General features: G+C 35.2%; 1 protein-coding gene across 1 annotated transcript in view; it reads right to left on the bottom strand.

The window, feature by feature from the left end:
• IQCM (IQ motif containing M) overlaps window positions 1-18,987 on the bottom strand; it is a gene marked incomplete at its 5' end in the record, with an annotated part of 345,675 nt that overhangs the window by 153,500 nt on the left and 173,188 nt on the right. The window contains one exon of the mRNA XM_055336279.1: window positions 13,935-14,069. Coding sequence (XP_055192254.1) covers window positions 13,935-14,069 — 135 coding nt within the window. The remainder of the gene's footprint in view (window positions 1-13,934; window positions 14,070-18,987) is intronic.

Raw genomic sequence — 18,987 nt, 5'->3', positions numbered from 1 at the left:
AGAAATTATTACCCGGGAAAACCTATTGGATCTCCACAGGCTTGCCTGGCAAAAAGTTTTGGAACGTCTGAGGGGAGCAGACTTTATCTGAAGGGTAATTTCTTGGCTCCAAAACATGAGATAAGATAAGGTGACTGAATAATCTTACTTTTTATCATCTCTAGGACTGTATGGGCAGATGGTACTTTTTTCATTTTTTCCTACTCTTACCACCATTAGAGAAAAGTACAGGAGAGTCTCCTTTCATGTCTCTTCCATTAGTACTGGCATGAATCCTTTATTCTGCTGTGGCTAGTGACGTTATCTCCCCTTCTTTCCGTATAAGTACAAGGTCTATCCTATGAACTGGATCATGGCAGTGAAAAGAAAGTCAAGATCTCTGTCATATTAAAAACTAACAGGGAGGTAGAGGAGATAGTAAACAAACAAACATACATTTGAATATAAACATGTCAAATATGTCAAAAATAAATATCAAAGAAATGGAGGACAGAGGGCAGAAGCCAGTGAGAAGAAAATGAGATACTTCAGAAAGGAAAATCAAGAAAGATCTTTCTGAGTAAATGATATATGAGTCAAAGTCTTACAAAGTAATCCATGAGGAAATAAAATTCTCAATAGAAGGAATAGGGAGTGCAAAGAATTATTTATATATAAATTAATATATATATAAATATAAAAGTATATATAAAGTATATATAAGTATATATAGAAAGTATATATTATAGATATAGATATATAAAAGTAAAGTCATGACTTTAGTACAGTAGTAGTCAGCCTGACTAGAGTAGAGTAAGCAAGGAGAGAAGGGTAGGAATTGAGGTCAGAAAGATAGGAAATGTATCATTTATTAGGTATTTGAGATTTACTCTACATGTGATAGAAAAAACTAGAGAATTTTGATATTTTTAATGCTAAATATTTCAGACATATGATTAAAAAGTAACAGAAAAAGGAACATGTGTATCTAGCACCCAACTTAAGAAACATTACAGTCTTCCTTTATAACCTACAGCAACAAAAGAAATAAGATGCTTAGAAATGAGTCTATTAAACAAGATGAGCAAGTTCTACAGATCTGCTGAACAACTGTACTGTACTGATAGTCAACAATACTGTATTGTGCACTATAAAAACTGGTTAAGAGTAGAGATCTCACATTAATTGTTCTCAATATAAAAATATAAAATAAGGAGCACCTGAGTGGCTCAGTCAGTTAAGCATACAACTCTTGATTTCAGCTCAGATCATCATCTCGGGTTATGAGATTGAGCCCCACTCAATGTAGAGTCTGCATGAGATTCTTTCCATCTCCTTCTGCTCCTCCCCCTGCTCGTGCTCTCTCTCTCTCTCAAATAAATAAATAAATAAATAAATAAATAAATAAAATATTTATGTTTATATATCTGTTTTATATGTATATAAAATAAAACAAAAAAGAAACAAGTCCAATAAAAACCTATAAGATCTTCAGAGAAAAAATAAGTAAAACTATTGAAAATCAAAAAATATAGATATAAATATAAATATATAATAAAAAATAAATTATAACACAGAACGTTAAAACTAAAAATAACCTATAGATAAGTAGAAAAATTTAATATCAAAAAGAAGTTATTTTCTACCAATTGTTTTGATATTAACTGCATTTTTAATGCAACTAAAAAGCCTAATTTCCACACTTATATAGAAGTGAAAAAGCCCAAAAAGTTACAAGATTTAAAAAAGTGATGGAACTTTCCTGTCAGGTAAAATGACTCAGTATAAGGCTATACCAATTGGGATACTGGCAGAAGAATATATCAAGAAAAAAAGCAGAACTGAAAATCCAGAACAGACCCAGATTTAGATAGAAATTTGATATATGTCAGAAGCGGCGTTGCAAATTAGTGCTCAGAGAGGTCACTGATTTGATAAAAAAAATCAACAAAGTATGATGGGATAAATGGTTATTTAAAGGAAAAAGACCATATAATGTTTGTCCTTCTCCGATTGACTTATTTCACTCAGCATAATACCCTCCAGTTCCATCCACGTGGAAGCAAATAAATTAATTAATAAAAGGAAAAAGAAAATAATAATATGTTACTCCCACAAAAAACCAATAAATTTATTAAAATAAATAATAAATAAATAAATAAATAAATAAATAAATAAATAAATAAATAATAGTAGGGCACCTGGGTGGCTCAGCCAGTTGAGCACCTGACTCTTGGGTTTTGGTTCAGGTTGCGATCTCTTGGTAGTGGGACGGAGACCTGTGTGAGGAATCTGCTTCATATTCTTTCTTCCTTTCTCTCTTCCTTCTCCATCTGCCCCTCCTTGCTCATATATGTGTTCTCTCTCTCTCTCTTTCTCTCACTTAAATAAATAAATAAATCCATCTTTAAAAATAAATTAATTAATAAAAGGAAGAAGAAAATAATACGTTACTCCCACTACAAACTGCAAAACAAACAAAAACAAAACAAAACAAACAAAAACTACCCAGGTATTTTATGGACTTCTTCTCAATTATATTCTTACTCTTTCCCTTCCTTCCCAGAGGTATTGGCTCCTCTCTCACCCACACACTAAGGTGACCTAGTGTGAGAGAGGAGACCATCCTCCTTATCCTCTTCTCTACTTCTTCCATCCCATACGCATAACCTTATACATAGCTCAGACTCAGCCAGGCCAGAGAGCTCTCCTTTTATGCAAAAAATCCCTTATTTCACCAGGAGCTTCCAGAAGTTCCTTTCACATGGGCTAAATTCAGAAGCAATTCTATTGAGATATTAAGATGGAGGTTTTAGTTTCACACTTGGTTTTTGAGAGGATATATCTCCTCTTTGAGAGGAGTCCAGTAATGCTAGACTCTTATCCTCAATATTAGTCTCTCTTCTGTGACAGACTAGGGTTCCCTAACATGCCTAGACTCTGAATGAAGCTGTTTCATCCTTGATGAAGAAAAGTAAAAAAAGAGTTAACTGCTGTTCTGAATTTGTGGTTTCCCTTACCTCACTCACACTTTTATGCTTTTACTGCAAATAAATGTACTCTTAAATAATATAAAATATCATGTTGAAAACCTGAAATTTTTACATAAATTATGTGTCCTTTTGAAACTTTTCCTTTGCTCATAATTTTTTTGGAAAATATTTATCTATGTTGATACATGTACCATTAGTGTACTACCTGAGTAGTGTTTATTACATATTTCAGTGATTCTTTTTATATTTCTGAATTACTTCATAATACGTCTTAAAAAGAAAATGACAGATTGAGAAGTAAGAAGATAGATAATGGTCTTTTCTAATTGTGTCTGCTACATCATTTTCATTAGAAATAAGTCATCAGCAAGGAGGGGGGAAGATGGCGGTATTGAGTCTGATAAGAACTGACTTATGTGAAATATTAATCTGAGAGAAGAGACTGAATTAACTCAAAAAAATGGAATGAAATTGCCTAGCAGTTCTAAGGGTCCACTTGACATTTGTGATCAGAAATTTAAAGTGAAATTAATCAGCATGGTTGTGTTTTTCTCTAGCCATGCCACGTTCATCTTCTTGACCTAAGCAAAAACGTGGCTCTCAGATTCAGTCTTTTGGAAATTAAGTTTGGGGAGAATAAGGAAGTCAGTATGTATTGTGAAAAACTGACATGACTGGAGCCATTTAAAATAGGGCTGGAGTGGCCACTGCGGAGAAAATGGCTTACCTACTTTTGTTTGAACTGAGCCATACATAACCTGTGGACTGGGCAAAAGAGCAAGCAATTGACCAAGAAGTCCGTAGGAGAACAGATATCCTGATCGCAAGACTGATGGTTATGAATTTTCTGAAGATAGAATAGAATCAGCAGTCAATCAATGTATAACCCAGAGTAGTTTAGCTTGTTAACATCCATCAAAAACTTTTACTTTCCTTTCTTCAACTCATGTAATCACCCCTCTTCCTTTTCCTCATAAAAGCTCCTTGCTTTCACCCTATAAGTGAGACATTATTTGGATTTCTTCCTAAATCTATGCTCCCTGAATTGCAATTCTTTGATCCCAAGTAACACTTGTTGGCTTCTCATTACAGCTCTTAGTTTCAGGTTAACTGTGTGTGTGTGTGTGTGTGTGTGTGTGTGTGTGTGTGTGTGTTTGTGTGTGTGTGTGTTGGGGGGCGGGGGTACCATGGAATGAATACAAGCTGAGTAAGGTGGAAGACCCAAAGGGTTATGAATACTGTAAATATAGTCAAGTTAATGGACTGAATGCCCCCCTGTGCTGCAGATTTATTAATGGGGGAGAAGAGCCAGAAAGATGTCAGAGGCAGTCAGAGAGAAGGGGGCTTGAAAAACAGATGTTGGAGGCTTACAGTTACTGGGAATGACAAAATCCAGTTATGACCAAGGAAGTCACTATAGGAATACAACCATTAGAAACGAGAATTAGGGCAGCCCGGGTGGCTCAGCGGTTTGGCGTCGCCTTCAGCCCAGGGCCTGATCCTGGAGACCTGGGATCAAGTCCCACGTCAGGCTCCCTGCATGGAGCCTGCTTCTCCCTCTGCCTGTGTCTCTGCCTCTATCTGTGTGTGTGTGTGTGTTTCTCATGAATTAATAAATAAATAAAATCTTAAAAAAAAAAGAAACGAGAATTAAAGGAAATGAGAGCCTGAGTTGCACTTGAAACTGCCATCAGCAAGCACCTCCAGAAAACTGAAGGAACACAGACAACTGGACATATACAGAATAAAAGTCCTCAAGTTACTATAAATACTTCAGTCCTACAAATGTTACAGTTAGGGAGTTAGTTATCATCTGCAGAATAGCAAACTTGGAACATGGTAGTTGGTGACAGGCCTCTTTGCCTTTCACTTCAATGAAAAAGATCACGGAGAACACGGTATTAGGAGTGTTTCTAACAATGATTGGTTCTGGGCAGCGACAGAAAACAAAAGTATGGCACAAGCAAGAGATTTACAGCAGTTACATGAGCAACCATCTTGTCCTTGAAAAGCAATACTACTCTTTACAATAATCAGAATTTTTTTTCAAGGGCAGATGAACAGATTAAGACTGACCTACTAGAAATTAGCCAACTGATATGAACCATTAATACAAGACAGGAGTTTTGATTCTATTTCTGTCTATAGCCACTCAGGGGTGAGGTTCACCTGCATGGCACATGCACAGGGCCGGCCCTTGGGTGGAGTTCCCAGCACTCCAGTCGTAGCTCCATCCTTCTCTCTCAACAAAGTCTTTTTATAGGTCCAGTGAGTTAGAGTGATGTTACAGGGATTTTTTTTTTATGATAGTCACAGAGAGAGAGAGAGAGAGAGGCAGAGACACAGGCAGAGGGAGAAGCAGGCTCCATGCACTGGGAGCCCGATGTGGGATTCCATTTCGGGTCTCCAGGATCACGCCCTGGGCCAAAGGCAGGTGCCAAACCCCTGCACCACCCAGGGATCCCACAGGGATTATTTTTAATCCATTCAAATTTCTTTCTTACTTTAAAAATTGGGGTACATTAACTTTCTTAGAATCAAATTATTTGGAACTTGCTTTACAACTTTATTTGTTTGTTTGTTTATTTTAAGATTCTATTTATTTACTCATGAGAGACACACAGAGAGAGGCAGAGACACAGGCCAAGGGAGAGGCAGGCTTCCTGCAGGGAACCTGATGGGGGATTTGATCCCAGGACCCTGGGATCACGCCCTGAATGAAAGGCAGATGCTCAACCATTGAGCCACCCAGGTGTCCCTACAACTTATTTAAATGTATAAATATGGTAGGAGCCTTAGTAAAGAGCCATTATTTTCAGTAACTGCTTAATGTTAGATGAAAATCTCAAGAAAATATGCACCATAAATTGTAGGTATATAGTCAATTTTGTCTTCTCCAATTAGCATTTTGAATTAAACTCCACAATGAATAAAGAGAATGAGAAGGCTCTGATATCTGCCTTTTTGGGCAATTAGTGGTAATGGGAGTTACGCATATGCTATGCAAATGTACTTACGTGTGTACTTGTTTTCACCTCAAAAGATGAGATGACAGTGCATACAAGGATGCAAATGAAAATCAAGTCCTCTATATCTAAACCACCAAGGATCATCAGCTGAAAGAATGCTGGTTGCTCATCATGCCAAATATACATATATGTATGTATATATGTGTGTATATATATGTTTGTGTGTGTGTGTGTATATATATATATATATATGCATGCATTGGTAGATAAAGAAGCATTGGAAAGAATATTTCTAAAGACTAGAAACCCAACATCTTTATGGTACAAACATGACATATTTACATTAAAATGCCTGAGAAACTATGACCTAAAAGAAGCTTACTCTATAAACATCTTGCATAACAGGCCAACATGGCTCATAAAAAAAAATGCATCTACAAAACAATATTACCTGTGGATTTCAACATGGAAACAGTCACAGAATTTTAAATTTTGGAAATTGAAATACTAAAATGAAACTCATGAGTTTAACATGTCTTTAGAGGTAAACTTTAAAGAAACAAGCCTTTAGCATTAGCAACTGGCTTCTGTGATGCCAAATTGGCAGTTTCCAGAAAAAAAAAAAGTGTGGTTTTACAGATCTGAATCATTAACTTGCATTTCAGTACCATTTATAATTTATATAGACATGATAGAGGCTTCACATGCTGGGAACACCATGGTGCCTTGTTGAGCAGAGCATAATATTTTTCTTAAGTTTTTATTTAAATTCCAGGTAACATACAGTGTAATATTAGTTTCAGGTGTACAACATAGTGATTCAATACTAATATTTTTAAAACTTTTATTCAGAAAGGCTAGAAAATGTGCATTTCTGAAGGTGATTTAAAAAGTGGACAGGGTGAGGTCTGCAAAACTCACTTGACTGTTAAGGGCTGAAAATTACTTTAATTCCTTTGGAAATTTCACTTCATTGGGGAATTAATGGGGCTCTTGATCAAGTGGAAAACCAGAAAAAAAACAAAGTTCTTTAATGCTATGACTATGATGTTGGAATAATTATACTATACATAAAATTTTTCATTTCATACGAATTTCAGATGAACTATTTTATCTTAATGTTCATTTGTCAGAAATTTGCTAGAAAGTTGTTCTGAATAGGGAGTTCATATTCCTAATATTATAGTAATTTAATCATATAAAACAAAGACTTGCTAGTGAATCTTTACATCATAAGAGTATGGGGAGTGTAATCTTAATAAACAGTGATCTAGCAAAAGCAGCCTAAAGCCTTGCCCTCTAATAGACTTATGAAAGTAATTATACCTTTATTGAAGTTACACTACTCTCAAACCCCTGCTGTTCCTGCTGTTCTTGAAGATAGTTATTTTCTACTTAACAAAAACAGACAGGCTTTAGAAAAATAGCTAGTGGTAAGTAATATTACAAAATTTAATCAGTTTCTTCTATGTAGCTTATACAACAATGGTACAAATATTTCAACCCAAACAATAAAAGACTCAAAGGCTTAAAAAAAAAAAAATCCCAGGACGGCTAATTAGAGTAACTTACTAATTGGAGTAACAACTCACATGACTGCAGGAAGACAGGAAAGAGGGGAAAGGGGAAAGTCTTTCACTGGCCGTGATCATTCCCAGGGCATATCATTAGCATAGGCTTTCACAGGCTTTGCATAGCCATAGCTTGGTGAAAGAAGGCATTAACAGAGTTAAATGATGAAAGATGAGACAAAATGTCAAGAACCATCTTTAAAAAGTGTTAGGGGAGAAAGCAGACAAAATTGTAGGAGCAGCTGCTTGGATTAGGTAGCTGAAGCAAGGTGAAGACAGATAGATCTTTCAGGGTTGCTCTTTGCCCCTAGGGTCCAATCTCTAGTTTATGGAGGGGTATTCAAGCTTTAGGGGAAAATGCTTAGATAGCTCCTACTGACACAAGATTGATTTATAACCGAAATCTAATTTGCATAATGGATTTGAAAACATCCATTTCCAATAGGTAGATGTCAGGTGAATAAGGGATTAAAAACAAGAATTTATAAGCAAAAGCAACCACTGTCAACTAGATCTCAATGAATGATCTGGCATTGTTTAGCTAGAAATTTTAGTAAAATCGTGCCCTATCCAGTTATTCACCAGTGGACATAGATTTCTCCTATTTGCTGTTACCAGCTGACCTAAAAATTCTAATTTGTTTTGCATACAATCTCTCTTTTATGTGTGAAACTTCTTTCTTTTATGATCTAGTTAACTCATCCTAGAATGATTCACTCATCTCCAACATTCTCTATAACCCTTTTTGATTTCCAAACTTAAAGCATAGTATTTGTATCAGCTTAGTGTTCCATACTTTTGTATAAGTATTTACAACATTGCATTTATCTAATTATGTATGTGCACGTCTCTTCAGTTATTACGTGGATTTTGAGACCTTTGAACTACAATATATTTCACAGCTCATATAAAGCACTCAAAATGCATTTGTTGAATATTTTTGCAACAACAATTTTATCAAAAAAGATTCTGGATTGCCACAACCAAGGAAGGAATTCATTTAGTACACTCTACTGCATTTCTTTTCACTCTATGACTTATTGCTAAAATCATCAATCAGAGAAGGAAATGTGTTTTTACCTTCCACGTGGCTGAAAGCATCAGCAAATATCTACTAAAATACCAGGGAAAAAAGTGGAGTCTTGCTATATAAGGGCTATAGGCACCACTGGAAAAACCTTTACATCATCATAATGCATGGAAAAGGTCTACACATTCATGAGAGCTTTTCAGTAGACCCATTAGAGCAGGTGGGACAAACATCAAATACTTCCAAAGTGATCCAGTGTTCTGTAATACAAAAACATGAAATCTTGCTACAGAACTTCATAGCAAATCAATTCAGGCACTCTTTTCACTAGTGAGTGGATCTGATAATAGAAGAAATATTCTCATTACATAGTCATTAGGATAGGTGCCAAACTTTCCTAACAATGACCACACACCTAAATCAGCTTCATTGTGTCATTTCAGATAATCTAATTTTGTGCTATGAATTCTATTCATTTACTTGCATCCATATTTTTTGAGCCTTTTGTCCTTCTCTAGTGAACAAAAAAACCCATAGGTCATAAGCTTTACTGAGCTGAAACATGACAAGAGTATGAAAACCTCAACTAGTATCAATCAATATGCCTAACATGAGGATTATTACTTTCCCCCCATAGCCAAACACCAACCAGTCAGGAAGCTAAACTGATTTGAAGAGGTAGGAAAAACTCAACATCCATTGGCATTGCTAGTATATGCCACACACTTGATAAGAAATAAATGGAGAGAAGCTGCAGCTCTGTTGACCCAAATTCAGTCTGAATTAGGGTGACCATAGGTAAGCCAAAAATTTAATAGGCAGATCTGGAAATGAGAAAGCCAGATAATGGCGTGATAACCACTCTACACATCTCAAACTAACTAGAAAACAATAGGAATGAATAGGAAGACCCAAGAGTGCCAGTGGAAGATAAAATATGAAGCAGATGTAAAATATGAGCACATCTGAACTCTGTGTCCTAACCACACACAGATCCATAGGCAGAGGGTGGAAACCTTAAGGACTCAAGGCGTTTGAGTAAACACTTTGTCCAATCATACACTAAGTTATACAGAATCAGAGAGAGCCTTTTGAAAAGTCACTCTAAAAAATTAAAACAGTAACTGAGCAGAGAAGTGAACAGCCAAACACCTTGGGGGGGTGGGGAGACAGATCAGATTCCAGATATTAAGTCCAGACAAGTTACTAAATAAATAAGCTCTTGAAGTGCAGAGGCCAGAATCCATAGTTACAACAACATAACATCTAAAATGTCCAGTATTCAACAAAAATAACAACAGAAACATTCAAATAAATAAGAAAGTGTGACCCATACTCAGGGAAAAATCAGTCAATAACAACTAACTCTGAGTGGACTTAGATTTATCAGCAAAGACCTCAAAAATGCTATTATAAATATGCTCAAATAATTGAAATAAATTACATTTAAAGAAATAAAGTAAAATATGATACTCAAATGGGCACTATCGAGATAAATAGAGTACAAAAAGTAACTAAGTGGACTCTAGAATTAAAAAATATAACAATGACAAATTTACAAAATGGGGGTCGCAACAGATTTGAGAAGGCTGAAGGGAGAAAGTAAACTTGAAGATAGATCGGTAGATACTATCCACTTTTAAGAACAGAACAAAAATTGGAAAAAAGGTAAACACAGCCTCAGAGACCTCTGAAACACAATAAGTGGTTTCACAGAAGTGTAATAAGAGTCTCAGAAGGAAAGGAGAGGAAAATGTATGAAAAAATGGCTAAAAATTTGAAATTTTTGATGAAAAACATTAATCTATAGATCTAAGAAATTCAATGAACCCCAAGTATTTTAAACACAAAGTAATCCATGATCCACACACGTGTTTGTGGTATTTTGTTATGACAGCCCTAGCGAACAAATACACCAAGCGATGCCTATGGCAAAAGATGATACTGCAGATCAGTAGACACTCCACTATATAAATGCCCTTCATCCTTATTTAGCCACAACCTCAGAAAAAAAAGGTTGAAAAGCTAGATTGACTGAAATTTATTTTGATGGATGAAGCCAGAAATAAAAATTAACTTGTTATAGAAAAACAGTGTGTTCATGGACTGAGATTTGTACCGGCAACATAAATAAATAGTGTGATCAAAATTTTATTTTATAAGAATTGTCAGATATTCTCCCCAAATGTTAGTGGTCTACTAGTGTAGACCCATATAGTACCTGACTACCTATCTTACTGACTCCTAGTCAATAGCTTCATTGTCATTCTGGAACATAAAATTGCTAGTATTTTTCTGCCAGTATTTCATCTTTTGTTTTTAATGTGCATTTTCAACATGTTTTATAATAAGTATGTGCTAAACTTTTAGAAGCTATTTAAGCTTTTGTGTCATGCTACCTCCAATACTCCTGCATTTTTTTACCACCAGAATTTGCCAGTGTCTCACATTTCTTACATCCTGGAAACTTTCACTATCTTTTTAAATCCTCTTTAATCCCTTTCCTACATAATTAAAATTTTATTGTTAGAATGCCTATTCATATGAAAAAAATTAAGGGGAAAACCATTATATATGTTTCCCATTTAATAACGTAAAGTCTTTTCTTTAGAAAACAGAAAAAAAAATGCAGTGCTGTCTGTTTATGATGTCTGTACTCTGACGAGCAGGAGGCCCAGGACTTAGTTACAGTTTGCAACTAACTAGTCAGGGAGCCTGAAATAATTCACATTATATTTTTTAGGTCACAGTTTCTTCAGATGTATACAATATGTTAGGTTAAATAATATATAAGTAACTTCTATATTTCTGATTTTAAGACTTTTGTCTAGGACTCCATAGTGAAAATCGACTTGTCTTTATTGTTGTTTTCTGATCATTTTAACTGCAGAAAATAAACTAAAAGTTCTATTTACACCCTGGAAAAATACTGGAAAACCTTCAAACTTTAAATTTGTAAAAAATTAGGCATATACAAGAATAGATGCTATAAAATCACAATGTATTTCTCTCCTTACTTTCAGATATGCCATTCTATAGTTATTAGTTTCATTTATTGAGATTTAAATGAATAGCAAATAATATCATGTTTGCATAGTCTTCAGCTTTTAAGATCAGCACATACACGTAGCCTAAAGTTGCTTCATTTTCCGAAAGGAAGAATTTCAGACAAAAATCGTGTCCTCAGTCACAAAATTTTTTGTTACCATAGTGATGAGAATAAAGAATGGGGAAAAAAAAAAGCTAAAAATACCTGAACACATACAGACAGTTTTAGGAATTTGACCTACTTGGTGTCGTACACTAAAGAAGTTAATCAATTGAATTAACTACATATGCGTTAGGTGAAATACTCTACTGGATGAAAAAAATGCGTAGGTTGCACATCTGGAGCTATTATCCACAATCAAAGAAGTCAGTATGAATGAAGATGACTGACAAACTAAAATGCATAAAATCAGATTCTTTTAAAAATGGCATATATACCAGAAGCAACTAGAAAACCATTAATTTAGCTTCATTTCCCATAAATTTTCTGTTTTTCTTCCATTAGTTAGGATATTTCCATTTCAAATGACAGCTTCTTATGCACCAAAGGAATCTTTTTAACTGGATGGAGCAACATAATTGGACATATATTTAAAATTATGTTAGAGTGGCTCCTTTCTATAAAAGAAAGCCTCCCAACTCTAGGCATTATAATAAAAACAATATGTCTTTAAACTAAATTTTCTTTTGAAAATTCTAGTTTTAATAAATTTAATCAACTCAATCATCTGCAGAAAAAAACCTACCTTATCACAAGGCATTAAGGCTACCTAGTGAAAGATCAATAAAAGGCAGTACTTGCTGTCAAGAATTTTTAATCATCTGTCTAATTATGTTTCTATACACAGACTTTTAAAGTATCTCCACATAGTAAAATGGAAACAACCTGACTTGAAGAGACCAGAAATAAAGTTCCAACTCTACTTAATGAGCTTAGAAAAATCTCCTTCCAAGTCTCAGTCCTCTGTCAGTAAAATGAGCATAAATGAGCATATCATCACCTCTAGCACACACAGGTCATTATGATAAAAGAGAATGGAAACCAACAGCAAACATTCAGTAAATAAGCTCTATAAAATGAGTCAGTATACAAAATAGGCTCAACATTTAAACAATTTCAAAATAAAAATTATAAAAATAACTAAGTGTACTTAAGAATTATTTAAGAATAATAATAGCAAATTTTAACGAGCAGTTATATTGGGACACATTTTATATAAATCAGTTCATTTAAACTTCATAAGTCCAGTTACTACTATCTTCTTTTTATGGTTAAGAATAATAAGGCATAGCATAGATAAATTGTTTGAAGACATACAGCTAGTGGTGGTGAAGCCAGGAATTAAACCCAGGAAAGCTAATTCTAGAGCCATGCTCTAAATCTAGGTCTTCTGACATACTCCAAAATAATAAATGGAGGGAAATATCTGTGAAACTGTTAATTTAAAAAATATATATTTTAAATTGCTAACTATAATCAGAATAAGTTTCTGAAATATCTAATTCATACTACTTTACTGAGTTTAATTTTTCATTATTATTATCATAAAGAAAAATTAAAGCAATTTAAATGTACGACAGTAAACAACTCATAGAACTTCCATATGACAGATAATCACTCAGCCATTAATAATGTTGTGGTATAATGAGTCTTGGAAACTTCTAAGTACTGATAAGGAAATAAAGCAGATTTTCAAACATATAGAAAATAATCTCAGTTTTCATAAAACTAATGTAATATGTACAGAAAAAAATACCAGAAAGATAGACATAAAAATGCTTATAATTGTTACTTCTTAGCAGTTTTATATATTTCTAGATTCTCAAATTTTCTATAATAAGCATTCAAGATTTTTGTCATCAGGAAAAAAATGACTTAAACAATCTAGTCATGATTCCTAAAGCCCAAAGTGATTTCAATGCTTCTTTCAATCTGTGAACAGTTACTGAGCGTCTAGAAAACTGTTCTAAGCACTAAGGATACAACAGTGGCAAAGCAAAGCCCTTAGGTAATAAATTAGATAAGTTGAAACTACAAACTAAGAAAGAGAACTTCAAACCTATAAGGAAGCTTCAACCTTGTCAATCTGACCTTAATCACATCTTTCTACTGGCACTTGAGCTCCTTTACACATGTATGCGTGCATGTATGTATGTATGTATGTATTTATTTATTTATTTATTTATTTATTTATTTGAGAGAGAGAGCACACAAGTTGGGGGAGGCAGAGGGAGAGGGAGAAGTAGGCTTCTCGCTGAGCAGGAAAGAATAAGGGAAGAAGGAAAGAAGGAAAGGGAATGCCAAAGAAAGGGAAAAGAAGGCAAGAAATGGGAAACCACTTGCCTCTCTGGACCAAGTCCCAAACCTCGTCAATTTGCTGCTGGGTTGGGAAATGACCACAGTCATTGAAGAATTTAAGGAGCTCACTTCTTTCTAATCCTTGCCAATCTTCTCTCTTAGCAAACATTGTTTCATAAACTAAAAGAAAGAGATAAAAGAGAATATTTTTCTTATAAATAATATGTCAAAAACAAACTACCAGAAAGTTTCATCTAAATTCAAAGAAGCTTTAACTCCAGTTTTATTTTTATGTCTAGTGATTAGAGTAGCACTGGGTCAGCCTCTTGGGGAAGGTTAGAAGGACATGGGGCATGCTTCTCCCTCCCACGTTCCACAGCAGTCAGATCTGGACCTGTTTCCCTAAAGAGACTACTGGCATCCTCTGGCCCGATTTATATGACAATTGCCCATGGACCATGCATACGTCAATGCTCAAACTATATCATAAGACACAGCTTTGATGTCAGGGTTCTGGGGGCCTGACTTCTACTGACCCATCTTGATACTCCTTTTTAATTAGTTCCCCTAATTTTTTCATCTCTTTTTTACTTCTGTCTACCTTCTAGCTACTTCTATCAGTGATTGGGCTGCTTATTCTACTTCTGAATTTGCTCCTAAATGGAATGACATCTACTTTTGCCCCCTGACTTCATGTATTCCTCCTTCCTAGTTTAATTAAGGTCACTGGATGTGAGTGACCACAGAAAGTGATCTTGCCACTTCTGGCTCAAGATTTCTACAGAAAGCCACTCAGTAGGGCCATCTTTTACCTACCTTCCACACTCGGTAATAACAGGGGCTAGATAATAACCAAGAAAATGGATGGATACATTTTATAAGTGAAGTTCCCCCATAAACATCTTATTTTTTTTTCCAAAAGGGTGATACTGAGTCCCCACTCTGAAGTATGATGGAAGGTGATTGTTATAATCAGCATTTAAGGATGACAGTCTGCCTCAATAAAGGCTGAACTCTGAAGTATGGGCTCCACACGACAAAGGACACTAGAGTAGTTTCTAACACTCTAGTTATCCTGGCACTCAACCACATGGGCTTCGACTTTCCATTTATTCACTTATTTGTTCAGTTGAGGTGGACAGTGGAGAGACATCAACAAATTCAAGAAATATTCAGTGACTAAATATAAGCCACTATTCCAGATCCTGAAACACAGCAGTAAAATAAGTTTATATTTGGAATATCAATGGCTTTTGCTCTCTTTTCAAATAAACAAACTAGAGCACCTGCTGTTGGTACCCCATCCATATTGCCTCGCCCCTTACATTTCTGTGCAAGCTGACCAGACTTTCACTTGCCAGCATCTCATTTCATTGCCTCAGGGCTCCCTCTGGCTGCAGGACTCCATTCTGCCCACCTGTGCAGCAAACCAGAAGTGCCAGAGAATTCAGGCCCCTAATGCCATGGCCCTCAATCACTGGTTCTCCCTCAACTGGGAGTTGAGGGATAAAGGGCCAGCACTCAAGGAAAGTTGTCTACACTCTTCCCTAGAGGGCTCTAGCTCCAGTTGATGGTAACTTGCCTAATCAAGCATTCTCTTTTTACTTCCATCCATCCTTTCCCTGTCTTACTTCATTCCACTATCAGTATTTACTGGGATCTACTTGCAAATAAGTAAGTTATACTTCATGTTTTGTCTCAGGGTCTGATTTTGGAGAAACCCAAACTAGCACACAAAGAATGTAACTTTTAACTCTTCTGTTTAAGTAAATGTATTTTTCCTTGAAAAAGTGTATGTTACCCTTATTAGTTTTTCATTGAATTAATTTTAGATGCTTCTCACTAGATCAAACTGATACACATATGAACATTATAGCCATGTAATTACATTAATAGATGATAATGCACTTAATCAGTATATTATGCTTGAAAAACAAATGTTCACCAACACACTAGCAGAATTAATATTCTAGGCAGGTTCAATTACAGTCAATATAAAATTCTAATCATAAAAATTAAATGAATTTTTTTAGTTATTGAGTATAAAAAATGTATGTAGATAGATACCTGCCAAATATTACCTAATTAACAATCCACATATGAAAGGGATGGAGAACTTTCTGAGGAACATAAAGGCAAATAAGAACTAGCAAACTCTATGGACTCTTGAGTTACTTTAACCCTTAGTACAAATGGATGCCTTACTTGGTAATTCTTTAAATCGTTCATCTAGCTAATTCTCTTCTACTGTTTAGGTCCTATGTTGGACAAAGCATTGTCTGTCCCAACTGGACTCTGTTATGTACTTACCTCATGCCAGCCTACTCTCCACAAAACAGCCAGAGAGATGTGTTCAAGTAGAAGTTGCATCATAGCTCTCAGTTCACAGTCCTCTGTGGGCTTCCCAACCAACAGTTTATGAAGCCTGACACAGCCTACACTCCCAGTCCCTGCTACATCTCCCATCTCATTTTGTCCTCCTATTGCCCCATACCAATAATAGTAATAGCTTCCTCCAACACTAATAGCCTCCAACTTTCTGCCTTTGTGCTTGTAGCTCCCTCTGCCTAGAACATTCTTCCTTCATAGATCCACTTGGCTCCCCTCAGACTTTCTTTAAGACTTCAACTCAAAGTGCTTTTCAGCCAGAAACCACCAAAGTCCAGGCTGGAAAAATAAACCACTTTTTTTTTCAAACTGAAAGCTTAAGGTACAGTAAGAGTAAAATCTGCAGTTACAAATCAAAGAGGAGAAATTGTGGCAAGAAAGTAAAAGAAAAAAATAAGCAGGATTCTATAAGGTTAAAAAAATGAATTTAGTGATAGACTTGGGGATGAAGACAAGGTTAACTGTAAAACAGTGGGAGTACTTTGGAAAGGATATATGATTTGGTAGTCAGTACCTAAAAAATAAAATAAGTGGAAAAAGCGTCCAATGCAATAACTGTAAGGTCCTAGTAATTATTTTTATAAAAGTATAATATTGTACATTCATACTTGATTACAAAACTTAAAATTATTAACCATAAAATGGGTATTAATATCTTTATTAACTATAATGTTACTGTATTGCATATTTAAAAGTTGCTAAGGCAGTAAATGTTAAAAGTTCCCATGAAAGGAAAACATTTTTTGTAACTATGTACGGTGACCAGTGTTAACTAGACTTAGCTGTGGTGATCATTTTGCAATGTACACAAATATTGGATCATGTTGTACACCTGAAACTGATATAATGTTATATATCAACCCTTAGTAAAATCCTCAATTTTTTTAAAAAACTGTCTTTCTGAATTTTGTACTAATGGGTAGAGAGATAATGTATAAAAGTCCTTAAAATCTGAATGCACATGGGTATAATCTCTCTCTCTGACTTCTTTTTTAAAGGGCTTTTAGGTAAAAGGAGTCCCAGCAGCTACCTAATGAGAGAAAGGTTTTCTCTTTCTTTGCCTCTGTCCCTCACGTGCTTTCTTTTTCTCCCTTCTTCCCATCTTTTCATCTCCAACACTGCTCCTTTTTGCCTTTTTCTGTGGAAACCAAGCTGTTGGACTGGGTTACTTGATCTCACTTAATTCTATGACTTGTATAGAATATCTCTCTTTGACTTCTTCTTTCCTTAACCTCTAGCCACAGAAAATGAGTCATTCTAATGCAAAGAATTCTGGTCATCTGTAAATATCTTTTGACACATAATTTCAGCATAGGTAATAAACTTAAAGAAAACTATTAGCAAATATTTCTGTGCCCTTTCATAAGCCAGGCATTTGTTAATAATGGTTATTCATTAATGAATGTTAACAGACACAACCCTTGTCTTCATGGAACTTACAGTCCACTGTGAAATACATATCTTATGATTAGATGAAACATTACCAAAAATGTAGCACTTTTACTTTACAAAGCAGTAAGATGCTGATTTTAATTAAATATAATTTACCTGCATCAGTTTATTGTTTTTTGTTAATTATTTTCAAAGAATTTTTAAAAAGATTTTATTTATTTGTTTGAGAGAAAAAGATCATGCGGAGTGAGAGAGAGAGAACGTGAGGGAGGGGCAAAGGGAGAAGCTTCCCACTGAGCAGGGAGCCTGATGTGAGGTTCAATCCCAGGACACTGGGGTCATGACCTGAGCAGAAGGCAGGCACTTAACCAATGGAGCCTCTCAGGCGCCCCTACAGACAATTCTTTAAGAGAAGTTTTAAGTTCACAACAAAATTAAGAAGGTACAGAGATTTCTCATAAGCCCATACATCCACGTAAGTATAGCCTCCTGTCATTATCAACATCACTCACAAAGTTATAGATTTGCTATCAAGGATGGGCTCACACTTTACCCATAGTTCACTGTTGGTGTTACACATTCTGTGGGTTTAGACAAATATATAATGACACATATATCCATCACTGCACTATTGTATCGCACAGTATTGTACAGAATAGATGCGCTGCCTTAAATATCTTCTATATTTTGCCAATTCAATCCTCCCTCCTCACCCCATCTGGCAAATATAAATCTCTTTATTTTCTCCATAGTTTTGCCTTTTCTAGAATGTCATATGGTTGGAAGCATACAGTACATAGACTTTTCAGTTTAGCTTCTTTGGTTTAGTGATATTTAAGATAAATAGCATTTAAGATTCCTCTATGTCTTTTCCTAGTTTGATAGCTCATTTCTTCTTACTGTAAATATACTCCTTTGTCCAGATGCACCACAATTTGTTGATCTATTCATCTACTGAAGGACATCCTGGTTGCTACTAAGCTTTGGCAATTGTGAAAAAGCAGATATAGACATCCATGTGCAGGTTTTGTGTGGATATAAATTTTTTGATGCCTCCATACCAAGGAGCATGAATGCTGGATCATATGGTAACAGCATGTTTAGTTTTATAAGAAACCACCAAGATGTTTTCCAAAATGGCTGTGTCACAGGCGTCCTCATTAATAATGAATGATTGTTCCTGTTGCTCCACATCCTTACTAGCATATGATACTGACAGTGTTCTGGATTTCGGCCTTTCTAATAGCAGTGTAGTGTATCTCACTGTTTTAATTTGCATTTCCCCAATAACATACAATATGGAGCATCATTCCAAATA

Source organism: Nyctereutes procyonoides, unplaced genomic scaffold (genome assembly GCF_905146905.1).
Source record: "Nyctereutes procyonoides isolate TBG_1078 unplaced genomic scaffold, NYPRO_anot_genome, whole genome shotgun sequence".
NCBI lineage: Eukaryota > Metazoa > Chordata > Mammalia > Carnivora > Canidae > Nyctereutes > Nyctereutes procyonoides.
Note: the sequence above shows the minus strand (reverse complement) of the source record. Positions and strands in the feature narration are given on the sequence as shown.